We start from the raw sequence: 17,149 nt of genomic DNA, 5'->3' as shown, positions 1-17,149 counted from the left end.
CTAAGCCACCACAAAATCAAGATTCCAGAGTATAAAAAAGAAAAATAGGATAGGTGTTCCCTGACAGTAGGACAAAAACTACACAAACAAATTTCTTGCAACTGTCTTCCAGTCCTCAAAGACCTGACAGCCTAACAGTGCTCATTACTGGAGTAGCAGGGGCAAACTGTCTAGCAAGGCAGTGACTAAGACACAGATAAACATGATTATGTGACCCTAGGTGACAGGATGCTGTTATTCACTGATCTGAGACATTCCTTCCAATCAGATCAGACCCAATGACATAGGTAATAAAGATATAAAGCAGACCCTTGTGCAATGAAAAGTGAACTTGCAGGACAGGGGTGTATGTTAACTGAAGAGTCACAGGAATATTACATTTTTTTCTATGTTTAAAGCTAGTTAAGATTTAGTAAGGGAAGAAATAGAATCATGTATGAAATTATAAGCCTCTTTTTGGATTTTCCAAATGCCTCATACTACCAGCAATACATTGTAAAACTCAGTGACACTAACTGGAGCCTAAGTTCTCTCATTCACAGCACAGAATATTCCTGTTCCAACTGCAGTATCTAGAGTGTTCCCCTAAAGGCTGTTCCAAGTCGGTTCTCATTCCCATTCAGGACTGGGAGTGGATTCTAGGTCACCTCTGCCTTGTAAGCAGAGAACTGTTCACAGCATGTTCACGCAGAGCTCTGCTTAGTTCAGTGTCAGCTGGAGTACTGATTTATCAGGATGACACAATTTTCCTTGTATGAGCAACCTGGCCCAAATTTTTCTTTAATAAGTATATGTTACTTTTGAAAACAATTTCATCCATTTCCTTGCCTTTACAAATCTGACATTCTTCTATTTACTATAGTCAGCTGCTGCCTAAACATACTTTTAAGTTTCTTCTCATACATCTCTTCAACTCTCAAATGTTTCTGTTGTTTTAACCTAAATTCACTTCAGTTGCCCTACAGCTTTCCTAAACAATTTGAGATAATACAAAGTATATATAATATATATATAATTATCTGCTTTTTATTAATTTGTCTTGGTTTGTGCTAGGACCCTAACAATAATCCTAACAATGCCTCTGCTCCTCCTCATTTTCCACATTTACTGCACAAAAAACTTACCAAAGGCTACAGGAACCTTTTTTGTAAAAAAAGATATTGCAAGACTTGATTTTAGAGTACTACACTGAAGATGTGTAAACAAAAGTAAAATGTTGTTAAATGTTATATCCTTTTAACTTCATCCTGGCACAAAAAATATTTTATATCATTCACCTTATCCTGCTCCAGCATCATGACTTGTGGGCCAGACTCAACCCACAGCATGCTTCCACCAGATTTATGGCTTTTCCCCAGCAGGGGATGGGGGGCAGCTGTTTGGGAAGGGAAGGCTTCTGGGATAATGTAGGGCCACCCCACACTTCCGAGGGAGCTGGGCAGCCACTCCTTGTCCCTCTGGCATGGAGGTGGGAGGGGCCAAGGAGAGCACAGTAAGGTGACAGCTCTTGGGGCTTGGCCCAAAGCACAGACCTAGTTACCTGTTTCTTCCAGGACTGGACCATTTTGTCTAGGTTTGGTAGGATGGAAAGAACACCTGTCTTTTAATGAGCAGCTCAGAAGTACCTAAGAATGTCTCCTAGAATCCAGAAGGCCCCTTGTGATGATCCTTTCTCACCTTTTACAAAATTCAGACTGATTGGTGCTCGCTGCCAAGCTCAGCACCTGCTGCTGCTCCAGAGCTGCAGCACGTGTGCCTCTGCAGAAAGCCTTTGGTTACAGAATTAGGGAAGTAATGTGAGAAGAAAATGGGGAATGAGATGAAAGAATAAGTGCTGCCTGTGCAGGCAGACTAGCAGGGAGGAGCAACTAACTCCCCATCTCTGCCACTGCTGCTTCTGGTGCTCCTCCTCTCTTTCCACATTTACTGCCCAAACTAGTTACACTAGATTTTCCTTTAAAAACATCCAGGATGGAGAATTTTTTCCATGACCTTGTTCCCCACAAACATATGTACCTTATTTCAAACCTGAATTTATTCGGCTTCAATATTCAGACACGAGTCACGACTATAGTTAATCTGATTAACTGCTGATACTTAGAGATGGTAACAAATCTAACCTTGATTTTGCATAATTCAGATGATGTAACCAGGCTGACATATGAAGCCAAGAAAAATGTTCTTAAGAGTTTCTTACCTTTGCATCATTACTTCTGTCAACCTAACTGATAATACTTAAAAAAGTTATATTCAGTTTGATTAAATCAATAAACTCACAGCTCAACTTTAATTTCACTGACCCATTCATTAGATAACATGGGGCTGAATTATGAGCAAAATTAAAGATAATTAATACTTACAAACAATAACTATTAGTCAGCACCCTGTAAGCTGTGCAGTATTCTCCACTGATTGATGTCAGGCTCATAATTATTCCTGTTACACCACTTAGCTTTTAAAAGTACTGGCACAAAGTTAGCTTCTTGCTGTATTTTGGAACCCTCCCAGATGTAAAGGATTTATTAAAAAATCAACATTAATGTTCCGCAGCACTCAGAGACCAGCTCTGTAAAAAATTCTAGATGCAACTTAAGCTGAAATCTTGATTGTAAAATTTCTACCTTTAATAGTTACTGTTTAACATTCTCATTAGCTATTGTGAATGAGAGCTATTTCATCCTCAGATTTAATATATCTGGCTTTTCCCCAAACACAGAGCAGAATATTTGTTCAACACTTTTCCTGTTTCAGCTAATTCTTGATACTTACAGCACCTCTGCCTAGTATAGTACCATTACTCTTCTTACAAGGTTTTCTATTCTTGCTGTATAGGCAAAGTAACTTCCTATTGCCCTCAGTTATGCTAAGCATCTATCTCCTTACTTACACCTATTATCTACAATTATTTTCTTGATTTCAGCTTATATTAATTGCTATCACCTCCCATTTGCCAGTGAGAAGAAAAGAGAAATGCTTGAAGCTCAGATAGTTTTAAATATTTGGGAAGTTTGTTTTCAATTGTTCTGTTTGTTAGGTTTTGGGGTTTTTCTTAAATTAGAATAGCTTTACTTCTGGTCTGTAACTATTTCAACATTATTAGCTCACCAGCACCATTCATAATTTTTGTTTAAATTCTTCTATCCAGATTAGACAGTTCTCAAATTTATGAAATCTGACCTTTCACAACACCAAAAATATCAGGACTTGACTCAATTTGTTTTGTGCAAATAGAATAAAGATCCTTGTCAATTGACTGTTCATCCTGTGATCAAGTCCTCTTTATCCATCAGGACAAAGTGCAATATAAAAGTCATCATATTTGAGAGCAGAAATGTATTGTCCATAACCTCTAGCAGGGCTTCAAATGTGCTATAGCACTGGCAGCCTCTCAAACTCTGCACGTGTCCCTCAGGCTGAAGAGCTTCTCCACTGTAATGCTGCGCTCCCTGCCCTACACAGCACATCCTCCTTGCCACAAAACCATCTCTGCTGCTGTGCACCCAACCTCCTTTTGGCATGCAGATCTGTCACTAATGCTGCCAGTTCTATAAGGGGCTTCCATACAAGACAAAGGAGGAGTTTTCTAACAAGCTGTTATTAATCTCTCTTGCACTTGTTCTGTGCTCTTCTCTTGCTCTTGCCGTGATAGATGTAGATCATCAATAAAGTAATGATTTTTTAGCATTAGTCTGTACTCAGACTGAGTATATTTTCCGGTGCAGCTCAGGAGGAATATGCTACCCCACTCCAAATATTCCTTGTAAAGTACAGGACAAAAAATATTAATACATAAAATATCACAATATCATGGCACAGCTGAGGTTGGCAGGGACCTCTGGAGATCATCTAGTCCAACCCCCTGCTCAAAGCAGACTGCTTGGGGCCTTTTTACAGTCATGTTTTGAATTATCTCCAAGGATGAATACAGGAGTCACTGGAGCAGAAAGTACCTACTCTGTACCTGAAATGCTGTCAGGAACTATTAAAATAGGCTGCAGCCTGTGGTTTTGTGTATAAGGTAAAATGTCAGCTGGGTTTTTGATGGTTCTGCAATAAAAATTTTAGTCTGGAGTTCCACTTGAGGGGAAAAAACCTGGGAAGACCAGGTTACAACAGGTCACCACCAGTGGTCAAGTATATTATAACTCAGTAGAGGTGAACATAACTCATCTCAGATTTCAGAGCCTAGATGTGGCTCTGACAAGATAAAGCAAGCAACAGCACCACTTCTTTTTAAAAATAACTGGCATTAGAGCTATTACCACCACTTGCATAGTGCTATTCATCATCTGCCAGAACCATTCTTTTAGCAAATGTTCTCTCCAGTCATTAGCACATTATCTGTGGGGGACAGCTTCTATTAATGGGCTTGATGAAAATGTGACTTTTCAAGTGAAGGGGTGTTGTTATGGTTAACAGTGCAATCTCTCACTGTAATCACGTCAGCAATGAAAGCAAAAAAAAATGATTCATCTTCAAAACATTTCCCTTTTTGCTTGTTTTTCTCACTGTATGGTGTTTCATTGCTAGGAAACACATGCAAACTCCTACTGAGGATTCCCAATAAAAAACCAGTGCAAGCAGTTATCACCAGGTTGCATAATTTTCTCCTCTGCTTAGAACAGCATCTACTTGCAGCCGCTATGAGCTAAGGGAGCCAAGCTGTATTTTCTCATGGCTTTTTGCCTGTAAGTGCATAGCCACTGCTTCTCCTAGAAAAACACATCAGAAGTACTTATTTTCTCTTTTCTTCCCCACAGATTCAGGGTGATCTTGACAGACAGACCACTTGACTTTAATCAGACAGTCATATTGATAAACCTCTGGGTTTAAAATGGCACTGACATTTCAAGGGTTTTTGTTGGAGGGAGCATGACTCATAAAGCTTGGACTTGAGGGGTTGGACGCCACCAACATGCAGCTTTTACATCAGCCAGTTCCCAGGATCTGGTGAAGTAGCTACACATGTATGGAAGTCTTTCTCCATCTTTGGGTGATCGGGAAACTGTGAGCACTCTTTTCACCCTGCCATCTTCACTGTCACTGTTGGTGACTATCGGTCGTGATCACTGACTATTGACACAGTGACAAAAGCGCTTTCTGCTGAAAACTTTCAGCAGACCCTTGCAGATTCTGTTACAGGGGAACTCTTCTCCTAGCCTGCAATTACAAATTACATTAAACTTCTAATGTTTAGGATACACTGAAAAGCTTATCCTTTTACTCCATAAAAATGGAACAATAGCTGCTTGTTTTTTTAGGAATTATCATGTGGTTTTGTTACAGTTGTTTTTTATTTAAATCAAATACGCCAGGTCTCCAAACCAGATGCCATTTTAATTTTCACAAATGGAGCAAGCACATGACAACAAGTTGTTCCACAAAGACTGGAACCAGGGATGCCTGATTGCCCCACTTGCTTCCCTCTGATCCTCCCCACAGCAAGGACCTTCTCAACCCAGCAGCTCCCTTGTACCTTCCACGCAGGCCCTTTGCCCAAATCTCCTGCAGAAACATCATTGCTGCAACACTGCAAAAGCAGCAAGTGCACAACTTGCTGTTCAGGGAATGCAAACTGCCATGGCATCAGGATCCAGGGCATTTTGAAGTGAAATAAAGTAACTTCTCTTTTTAAATTTGATTACCCTTTAATAACTTACAGATATATATCAGCACCATTCAGTTAATATTTCATAATATTTAATAGCTTAATTTGAACAGGAGAAACACTTACAAATGGAATTATTCATGCTCTCTGTTTTTCCCCACTTGGAGTTAACTGCTTCCATGTCTTTTCTGTTGGCTTTACCTTCAAGTCTCATCTGGTCTATCCACTGTTTCAAGCCTAGCTATGCTGACATTTCCAGCTACACCCTCAGTCACTTTTGCCTGAGTATCACCTCCTAGTGGAAAAAGAACATCCATGAACATTTCTACAGGACATATACTTATATCAGGGATGCAGTTATAAGTTGTCCTTTTCTCCTAAAGTTATACACTGGGTCACCTAAGTCTTTCCAGACATTTAGCAAAGTATTTGCTCTTGCCTCCCACACAATCCTACATGACCCTGATGAGAAACAGCTCCTGAAGTTCTGGGACAGCACTCTGGCCTCCTTTTGTTTTGTATTCTTTATGCTTTTCAACATACAGTTTTTTTTCCATTACCTGCTTCGTTAATGTTTCTCTCCCTTGCATATTTTCCGTATGACAAATGCATTCTCTACTTGATCATAACTAGGTCTGTATGGGAGCAATCCAAATTTTGTGGGGCAAGCCTAGTTTTGGATTAGGAGTTACCAAAGCTACCAGGATCAGAGCTACCAAAAGATTTACACCTGTTCTGATTTAGGACTTTAGTACAGGCTTTTCCAGGGCTGAGAACTTTCAAAGTACTCCTACGCGGTAGCGGGTTCAGAGAGGGAGTTTGCAGCTAGGCAGATTTATAGCTTTCAAATATATAAAATCTAGCACCACTGTCCTACCATATCCTGATGTCAGATGATTCATTGGTCTGGGAGCTTTTTCTATCTCAGCCTGGTCATCTTCCCAGAAATTACCAGGATACCTTTCCTCTGGTAGGTTGTGTTTCAAAGCAGGTGGATTAATTCAAGCTGGATCCTTACCCATGAGCCACTCAGACACATGAATAGCTTTTACAGCAATGAATACCTATTTCCACTGTGTCTTGGTAAATAATGGTTTTTTTTGATCTCTGTATAAAGATCATGAGAAGCTACTGGAATGTTAAAGGTCTCTCATAACAAACTGAGAAGACCCTGAAAAGTGCAGGTCAAACATGAGAAGCTGAGGCTGACATTTCAAGATTGTGGAGGGGAGATGCTACAAGAGGAAGGCAGACTGAATTCTGAATTCTAAAAACCGTCAGCCTACTGCTAGACATCATTCATGGGGAACGTTCCTGAACTTCTGTGGATAATGATTCCTCTTCTTCTAAGTCATAAAACACACTGAACACCAGTGCCTTCTTGAAAAAAAATTAAAATATGAAAGCACAACATAGGTAGTAATAGATAATTTTGTCTTCCACATGGATATGACAATGGCATGTACCTGAGAGGGTGTGTATACCAAGGAGAATCAGTAATTCAGCAATTGGTTTTGTTCACACTACTTTTTTTTGCTAAACTTGTCATTGATCAAGCTGAACACTTAACACTTTTTAAGTACTGGAAATAGGAAAAATATATTTGATGCTGATCTGCTGGATTTTTGCAACTATTCTGTCAGAAGAAACAGCTGAATTTGGGACCTGCAGATTGCTGAACACAAAATTATCACATTCAATTCAGGGACAGCAGAGCCATTTTCTTCTACTCAGTCCTCATGTTGCCTAGGCTTGGGGAATTACTCATGACACAAGTCAAAGAAATCATGGGGTTACTCTAAGCTGAGAGTAGTTGCCTACCAAAACATTTCCCAAAGATTCTTCTACCAGATGAAACTTATGGTAGTTAAGTGCACTGTTCTGCAACGCCTGCAGCTCTTCTGGGCTGGGGGCAATCAGTTATGGCGCAAACCCAACTTGATACTATGACAGGGTTTCTGCCACTCTGGCATAAACTACTCCTTCCCTAAACAAACACTGAAGTCACAGTGTACCAATATTACCACTTGGATCTGGCCTAATAGCTTTATTTTATACAACAGAATTGCTAAGTCATTGAAAAGGACAAGCCAAATTCCTATTAGACACGTAGAAAAAGTATTTTCTTCTGCAGAATAAATGTCAAATATCACTTAGGACTGAAGGCATGGGATATCTGGTAACTCTTGGAGCACAAACAGGGGCTTCTAAAATGTCAGGAATTCAGTAACATGATGGAAAACTTAGCCCTGAGTGAAGATGTACATGTCATCTTTATCCATAAAATGAAATCTGACTGATTTACACATAAACTCTATCTAGCAACACAATAAATGCAGGAACTGTTTGACACAAACAGACCTGTCTTTTGTTTACAAATGCCAAGACTTCTGGATTCCTGGCTTCATCAGCATGCAATTCAGTGCAGCTGTGGCCATCTCGAGGGAGCAACGAGCTGGGTGTTATTTGAGTATGTTCTCAGCAAATACTGTCTGAGAGTTCTGTCCTCTGAGTAATTACAGTTTGACAGCTGCTATTTATTATGAGAAAAATAGCAACTGTAAAGCTGCTTGCTACTTTATTTACCTGAAGCTAAGCAGCAGCCATGGTGCTACAATATTAAAAGACAAATTTTTCACTTAGAACTTCTGACCCCAAATCACTAGGGACCAATTGTTCAGATTGCTAGCCATTAGTTACCAGCATGTTTCTCATGTCTTGGCCACTTCCAAGATTAAGCACTATTCAAAAATATTAGAAACAGTATATTCCTGGAACTGGGTTAATAGACAATAATGCTGATTTTGCATAAAAAGCTTTGCAGCTCCTACCTGTAAAGTGCTGATGTGAACAGGAGTCCCTGTGCCATTCACAGTGTTCTTCTTGGCAGCATTTCCTCCCTTCCCTTCTGCTTGCTCTGCCTTGGCAATCTTTGCTTTTTCAGCTTCGATTCTCTTTGGATTGTTTAGCATTACCTGAACCACAGCATACTCCACCAGAGATGCAAACCCAAAGAGAAGGCAAACAATCAGCCACACGTCTAAGGCCTTCACGTAAGACACTTTGGGAAGTTCAGCGGCAAGAGTGGTACATTCAGATGCCAAGCTGAGCACTGAGAAAATACCTACAAAAAGAGAAAACAATATATTGAATAAGAAAACTTCCCTTTAATGGCCCTGGCTGTGCTCTCCTCTGAAACAGACAATAGTGAATGATGTTTTGTAACAGTGAATGGGACTTCACGATGTGGTCGGTGCAGCAGATGTACAAAGTGCACATGCCTTCAGCTAATGAACAAGTTAAACACTTAGGTAGGATAGTGCAGTTAATGATGAATTATTAATAATGCAGGACCTTCATTTTATAAACAGAGAAACAAATAAATGAGGCTAAACTCGTTGTTATGGTTTCCCTGTCCCATCACACATCACACAGTTGGGAAATGGGCTTTCCAAAGACTTATCTTACAATGTGCATCTAATTCTGGGAAGGTAGAAGAGAAGTATGTGACACTTAAACCTAAAAACTCCAAGTCCTTTAAATTAGACTGGCATTGTCTAATTTATATACATATATATATATATATATATATATATAGCATAGAAATCTAAACTGTGCTATAGCAGGAACAATTCTCTGAATGACCTGTTCACAAGTGTGATATTCAGACCTCAGGTGAAAGAGAAGTTTTTGCTGAAGGGCAAAGTTGCACGAGCAAATCAAAAAGCCTGTGCTCCTGATTCATTGAGAAGATGAAACCGTGGAGGTGACTGAGGGTCTAAATCATTCCCCATTTGAGTTTTGAGGATCTAGAGGAAGCTTTCTAGATAAAGAGCATTTGACAAAGCCCTTATGATGAAAAAAGCCCACGTGTGCAAAGGCTCTGTTGAAAGGTCACACTCATCATGGATTTCACCAAGCATTTCCCCTAATAAGGCTTCCAAATGTCACCATCAACACAGGATTTCTATCACAAGAGACAAAATACAAGCTTGACCCCAAAGAAAGATTTCTAACAGGCTCCTGTGAAAATAGTAGCATGAACAGCTACATTTGGAAAAAGCTAACTTTAGAAATAGCTGTCATGTGGGGAAAACTTAGTTCGATCTCCAAGTTCAGAATGTCCCATTTTGGTTTTGTGAATGCTAATGATAAAAATCTTTATTTATGAGTGGGCAGCTAAATGAAATAGAATTGATGTCTATAGAAAATGTTGGCCAAAAGGAGATATTTAGTTAGTCTCAACTATGTTTCTTATATTGCATGAAAAATTTTGTTATTCATAGAGAGATGATTTCCTTCAGATCCATTTTAAATAACTCGGGATGTGAAAATGTAAATTAAAATGAAACTATCTGTATTGGCCTATGAAAATACTCATTTCTACTTGATCACGAACAACACATTCTTTAGCTACTGCTCCTATTTGAATTTTGATAAGATTGATATGACACTTTATTTGGCATTAATCTCTAATGGGCAATTTACTACCTCCTAAAACACTAAAGTGCAAAGAAATGTTTACAGTCATGCAATTTTAAACCACAAAATTTTATGATGTTTGACTTAGAAATGTGTAGTATCAATGTATCACTGCAAAGTTGGTTTTTTTTTTTTTTTTGTCCATAGGGATAAAAAAGAACAACCAGATGTGTTATCTCAGAACAGAATGATATAGCAAATACTGAACAAAATCCTCAGTGTACGCTCTGGCTTATTTTCCATCTACTGTAACTGAAGCATTTAAGTACAAATGTTCCCATAAAGATAGAAAGTGAGCATAGAATACTTCTCTTTAAAAAAAAATTATTTTCACTTACCAGCACCTGCAGACTGGGGATGAACACTAATTATGGATCACAAGGAACTGCATTAACAAGTACAAAAAAGGCTATACTGCCTCATTTGCCTGTGCCCGGCATGCTGTTCATTCTCTAACAGTGTACTGTACCAAGTACTATGCATGCCTATGCTTGACTTCTGAAGGGCAGCCTCTATCCTTCTCCTGCATAACCAAACCAGCTAATGACATGGACCAGCTCAACATCTTGGATATAGTATTTTTGTTCCTACTGACTTTAAAAGTGTTTAATATTTTAATACGTGATAATTAATATCATACCTGGTGCCAAAAACATTTGTACACCCCCTTTTTAGACCTTAAAGTATTATACCTTACAATCTTGGATTGAATTCTACAGAAATAACTTATAAATTCTAGCTGAAAAGATTTTTGTGGAGTTTTCATTAACATGTTCAGTAGAGCAATTGAGATCATGGTGACCAGCAGCTAATTTCCATTTTTCTGAATTCCTACAATGAAAGGTTCACTATAAGAGACTAAGAAATGTCTAGGTTTTCAGGTAACAATAAAGTGAGACAGAAGCACAGAAATATTCTATTCAGCAACCATTTGCTGCCTGATGAATATTGGCATGGCCTTGGAGACCCTAGTACCAGAATTGTAAGTCGCACTTTTAGCAGCAGCTGCACTTGGTGCCTACTTACCACAATCCAAAGCTTAAGGCTCAAATGTGAGTGAGGAGCATGAACAAATAAACTGAAAGATCTGAAGTAGCTTCTCATTTAGTAAGATCTGTAAGTAGCCACTGGTACACTTTCTTGGGGCTAGATATCATTTACTTGACACACAAATGTTAATCTTGTTGTATTTCAAGGTCAAGGATCTCAAGGATGTCGCTAGAAGAGTTAGTTCGTTGCTCTCCCAAAACTGGAGAAACACAAATCTTACCCCAGTGACAGTGTTAATAACTGTCACACTAAACACTGACTCAGCTAAGGGATGGTCAGATTTAGAGGTTTTTTGCTTTTCTGGCAATTAAGGAAAAGTCACATAGCCAGCTCAATGGCTAGTATCTTTGAAAATGCATTATTTCAGAAATGCTAATACATAATAGAAGCCAATAAACACAATGAACGAAATAAATAAACAACAAATAAGCATGCATATTTATTACAAAGACAATGTTACTTAAATCTAAGACACTTATAAATCTAATGTATCATTAATAAGCCCATCTGGTTCACTATTTGAAGCATGGGATTATAAATTTGGCAGTACAGCTTGATTTCGATTCTAGTTTTCCAGTTCCTCTTTCATTCTTTTTAATTTAATGCCTGTTATATTTTCCCCACCCTTTTTGTCTTCAAATGTTCTCTTAATGATTTGCATTATGTAATGCAACCTTGCAACTTTTCAAGGTGAAAGATTATATTTGTTACTTGCCATGAAACTAATAAAGCTTGAGACTCCTTCCCAAGTAACTACTTTTAAAGATCAAAAGAAAAAAAAAAAGAAAAAAAGTCTGCACAGGAGTCATATCCTGTGGAGATGTGGAGTTCCAGTGTGGGTAAGAGATTTTTGAGGAAGGCAGGCAGCAGGAGGGATTCTGCAACTGCACCACTTGGGATTGGAAACAGGTGCACTAAACCTCCTGGGACATGGCAAAGATTTGGAAAGTATGGGCTTGGAGAGGAGGGAGTGCTAGGGAAAATGGGAGCCTTGGGAGTCCAGAACATGGGAAATGGAATCCAAATAGGAGAAGTGTCAGGATGGAAGAGCCTGTCTCTGCATGTCACTGAGCTCTTGGGGTCAGCAGGTTTGGCCACACCAGAGCTGTAGTGCTGTGTACAACCCAAGTAGTCAGGACAGTATTGTTTCTACTAACCCTGTGTCCTGCTATTTCATTGAAATGATGCTATTTCATAATAAATGAAGGGCCTGCCTACTATGTTGTGCTGAGCAACATGACTGCATGAGCTTGAAGCACTCTCATGAACTGAGTCTCTAATGAAATAAAGCCAGTCAGGTAACAGGAATGCTCTTTTCCAAACATCATTGTTTCTATTAATCTTCAGAAAGACTGCTCCAATAGGTACCTATTATCATCCTGCTTTCTTACTGATTATTCAAATGTTGAAATTCCTGTAAACTGCATATTGCCACAGTGTTTGCAGCATCACCTGTGCATAGATGGATCAGATTTGTCCAGGTTGAGAAGAGCAGAGACAGTGTATTTGTCACACAAATGCTGGAACTACTATCAAGTGAAGTCTTAATGCCAAGGTGGAGTTTACAGGACTAGGAATGAGCAGATTTCAGTGAAAATGATGAGCAGATAATGGAAGTGGAGTTGCTTTCAGGGTCCAGTGTCATTTAGCCAAAGCAACTGAGAATGGCTCAATGGTGTTACAGTGGATTGTGACAGTACGTGAAAACGCAGGTTACCCAGTGGGACTCTTGCAGCACTTGCATCAGGATTGATCCAAAATGACAGCCAGGACAGAACAACAATTAGCAGTGTAGGAGCATAAACACCCATCATGTAAAATCCAACTTGTCTTCTTAAAGTGAAGATCACTTCTACACAAGTGTAATAACCTTTAAAGAAATAAATGCATTAATGTTTAATGTGCTTTGCAGGTGAACCTCTGATCCACATCTTCCAGGTCTTTTTCTGTTTAAGAACAAGTGTTCAATGCTTTGATTTTCTTTATAAAGGTAAAGAATTTAATCTGAAAAAAAAAATTCAAAATACAGATCTACTTAAGCACCAAATGTGGTCAGGCTGCGGTACTCTGTGCTGTGTAAGGAACCCTTCATCTTTTCAAAACACACCAGTAGCAGGAGGCTGAAGTGACTCCCAGCTTGATGCTGGCTTCAAGATGCAGTCCAGATAAAACCAATGGGGTCTAGCAGTCCTACTTGCTTAAGTTCATCTGAAAATCCTACTTAGCATTAATTTGTGCAAAAGATGAAGTAAGAAATACTAGTCTAGAAAGTTTAGAATGGAAAGATGTGATCTGAATGTGACTCTAAGCAGAGATTTCCCCAGTACTGAAAGCTGGTACAGGTGACTTCTAAAATTGGTACAGACATATCAAAGAAACTGTGAATTTTGCAAACAAGGAATAAAGTATCAAATCTTTTAAAATTAAGATCTAAAGCATACAAACTTTCAGAAGATGTTTAAGATGAATTCAACAAAGAACAAAGTTGAAGTTACTACGTTTTTTGCTGGAGGTAACAAATGTATCAAGAAGTCTGACATCCAGAAAATAATTTCTGTCCATATTTTCACTCAATTAGTAAAACTGGAATTTTTATGGTAATAGTAACACAACAGTGTTGTAAAAAACTTGAAAACTTCACAAACTATTCTATCACAAGGAAAAGGCATTCCGACGTTATATTACAACAACTTCAAAATTCAAATCGGACTATATTTATCAAACCAGTTGGTGCAAAACTGATTTAGAAGATAGAATGTGTCCAAAAGTTCTCTATTTATCTTCCATATTGTATTAGTTAAGTGCTGTACAATGATAAGTTATCGTAAAAGTGCTGTTTGGGCATACAAACACCAAAACAACAAAACAATAAAACATTAAACATAAACATCCTTGTATAGAAGACATTCTACTGTGTTTTATAGTTCATTCTATCATCTTCAGTGACCTGTTGGCTGAAATATTTTCCCTCTTAATGAATGGATTCCAGATACTTTTAGGTTTTATTTTCAAATGAGAGATGACCTTCAAAATCATTATTTGTTTGTGTTATGTAGGAAATGCATTCTGCATGCCTTCATTTGAATAATATTTCATTAGAGCATAGTATCTATTGCCCTCACCATTCAGCTTGAAAGGACCTATTTGATCTGTCATAAAACTGATGAACAATAGGAAATTTGCAAATATAAATATTCAACGTCTTGCCACAAAAGCAGCCCAGATTTGCTGACCCTCTTTCACCTTAGGTAGGTATGATAAAACATCAGTTGGCAAAATAGGCAGTAAAGATTAAGTTTTTTTTGCAATTTTCAAGGAACTCCTACAAAAGTTGTAATTTTGAAAATCTGCCCCTTGATGCAAAACTTCTCTTGATTATCTGACAAAATCCTTAGCTGAATTAATTTTAGCTCTGTGTGTGAAATCTGCTTTTAAAAAAACACCTTCAGCATAAGAATTTTCAAGTTAATTAAAAAAACGGAGTATTGAAAACAGCCTTTAAACATACTTCAGAGTACTGAAATATTCCACTCACATTACTGAAGTATTAATTCTGCGTTTGATTATGAGAACGAATAGATGTTCTTGGCAGAAAGGATTTGCATTAAAAGAATTGTGAAAACTTTAAAAAATCGTTCTCTCATGTTCTTTCTTTAATGTTTAAAGCACACACACAGAATGTGAACATTTTACTGAGCATTTTGCACAGTGTCATTTGTGGTCACAAGTTGCTGAAACTTGAGAGAACACTGATTTTCTTTGTGCATAATTCTTAAATATTTTTTTTAAGGTTCCAAAAAATATCTCAAATATCTAAAGTTTTTTTGACATTTAATTTCAGATTTAGGGCACACCTCAAAATTATCACAAATAGAACATAAAGTTTACAATTTTCCCATTTGTATGAATTTCATTTGGGAAAATGCAGGATCCATTCCTTTAGTTTTTCACTACTTTATAGACTATTTTTTTTTCAGTAAATTCATTGTTTCATTAAGAACAAAGTATTTTTCCCACTGCTAAGCAAGGTTTTACCATATCCTGAATGCAACCACTGCTAGCTGATGGATATGCTTTCAAAAAAGCAGAATTTACCTGAAGAGAGCTAGTTTCTTATTATTTACAAATTATAAATCACCTGAGAACCTGAATTATGTACTTAGGCTAAGAACTCACTTATTATGCAGTTAAAAAACAAAGCCCACTTTTACTTTCACCACCTTTTCAAGTTAAATTTTTAACTCTGAGATCTGTTAAGGCTCCTTGAGATCTCTCCAGGCTTGGAATGTACCACAGGAGCAACTGCAAGTAACAGAGTCTCCACCTGAATAGGCAACATGAAACTTGCAGAGGGTCCTCAGAAGCTGCAGCACCACGGCCTTCCTAGTTGAGTTTTAATGGGAGATTTATTCCCGTGATGTAAAAGCACTGACTAAAATACAGCTGTTCTTGTAGAAAGTCTTGTGGTTGCCACAGCACGAGTAGGTTGGATATAAGCAGGAATCAATTCCATAGGCAGGAATCAATCATGGTAAAAAAGATAAATCATTAAAAGCCAGAGTACAGAAACCGTTGGAAAAAATTGTGCCCACATTAAAAAAATAATCATAGGAATAAATAAATACAGGGTTGAGGATCACAAGCAGCTTTCAAAAATGACAGAATTTCTGAAACACTTAGAGGAAGGAAGAATCTGCAGGGTGAAGCATTTGGAATTACAGTCTAATACTATCCACTTATGGAACAAAAGCCTAAACAGAAAATCAAAATTTACCCACTTTGCTGCAACTGGCATGATTCGGCATGAACATTATTTCAGAAAAGTTAGATATTTATAAGCATAAGTATCAGGACCATAGAAATAAAATGGTAATAGTAAGATCATGAGATGTGTAAGCAAAACCAAGACAAATATTTAATCCTTTCTTCAATTTGGTTATTTCTGTATTTGAATTAGTTTGTAATGATCACATATTAAACTTACCATTGTATGAACTACTCATTAGATTAGTTAAAAGTAATCTGTTTTATCCCATGAAATATAAGACATGGACTGGAATATTAACCATTAACTATAAACAGTAACCGAAGGAAGTTTAGAGTTTTTTAACCAAGGAAATAAATTATATTACCTACCTGTGCCTTTGTAATACTTGGTACAGTTACCATATTCAATATCCTCCTTTTTAATATCAAACTGAGGCAGAGCAATTTTCTCTAGCTGTACAGGATCTCCAGACTGCCAGATAAACCGTAAGTCATCAGTTGTGTAACCAACTACAAGAACAAAATAATTGTTTAAAGAACCACCTCAATCACAGTAAACTCTGCAAGAAAACCTAGTATATATGTATTATATATCTTCCATTCTTTTTCATCTCCTCTTCAAATAAATAAATACAAAAATTAAATAATCCACAGCTGCATTTTTATGTAGGCCTAAGTTAGGACTTAGTGGCTGAAACACTACATTATCAGCAATACTAGGATGACTAAGAGGTATTTCTTACAGAGTGTATTTTTCAAACAAAGAAAGCAAAACTGTATTTTCCACAGCTTTCAAGCCTCCATATTCATTCATACTCCAGCAAAATATGAAAAAGCTGAATTTTAATAGCACTTATGAGTCCAAGTAACTTCAAGAGAATTTAACAACTCAATTACTGTGATGAATCTTGGTGTTAATGTAAGACAACTGCTCTGCTTATTTGTTCAGTCTAAAAGCCCTGATTCATGAAAGCATTGCCATTCAGGAAATACCTGACCAGGAATTAGAGCAGATGTGCAGTCTGACAGAAATCAGCTCAGTGCCTTCATGACCTCCTGAGTACAGACAGATCTCAGAAACCCCCTGAGTGCCCAAATAATAATATATATACCACCACCAAGTGAGAGGCAGTGCAAGTTAGACTCACAATATTCAAGAATAAAGCAATAATGAATGAATATGCATAATCAGAATCATGATTTTACATGACATTTTCTTGCTACCTTCTGTTCATTAAAGAT

General features: G+C 37.7%; 1 protein-coding gene across 3 annotated transcripts in view; it reads right to left on the bottom strand.

Annotated features, from left to right (window-relative positions):
* GLRB (glycine receptor beta) overlaps positions 1-17,149 on the bottom strand; it is a 51,321-nt gene that overhangs the window by 6,136 nt on the left and 28,036 nt on the right. For 2 of the 3 annotated variants that reach the window (XM_048303412.1, XM_048303411.1), the window contains exons 7-9: positions 16,277-16,417; positions 12,858-13,010; positions 8,440-8,732 (exon numbers count right to left, since the gene is read on the bottom strand). In XM_048303412.1, coding sequence (XP_048159369.1) covers positions 8,440-8,732; positions 12,858-13,010; positions 16,277-16,417 — 587 coding nt within the window. The remainder of the gene's footprint in view (positions 1-8,439; positions 8,733-12,857; positions 13,011-16,276; positions 16,418-17,149) is intronic. The other variant, XM_048303413.1, reaches the window with a different exon arrangement.

This window comes from Corvus hawaiiensis, chromosome 5, assembly GCF_020740725.1.
Source record: "Corvus hawaiiensis isolate bCorHaw1 chromosome 5, bCorHaw1.pri.cur, whole genome shotgun sequence".
Classification (NCBI taxonomy): Eukaryota; Metazoa; Chordata; class Aves; order Passeriformes; family Corvidae; genus Corvus; species Corvus hawaiiensis.
The sequence above is the reverse complement of the archived record's forward strand: the minus strand, read 5'-3'. Positions and strand labels throughout refer to the sequence as shown.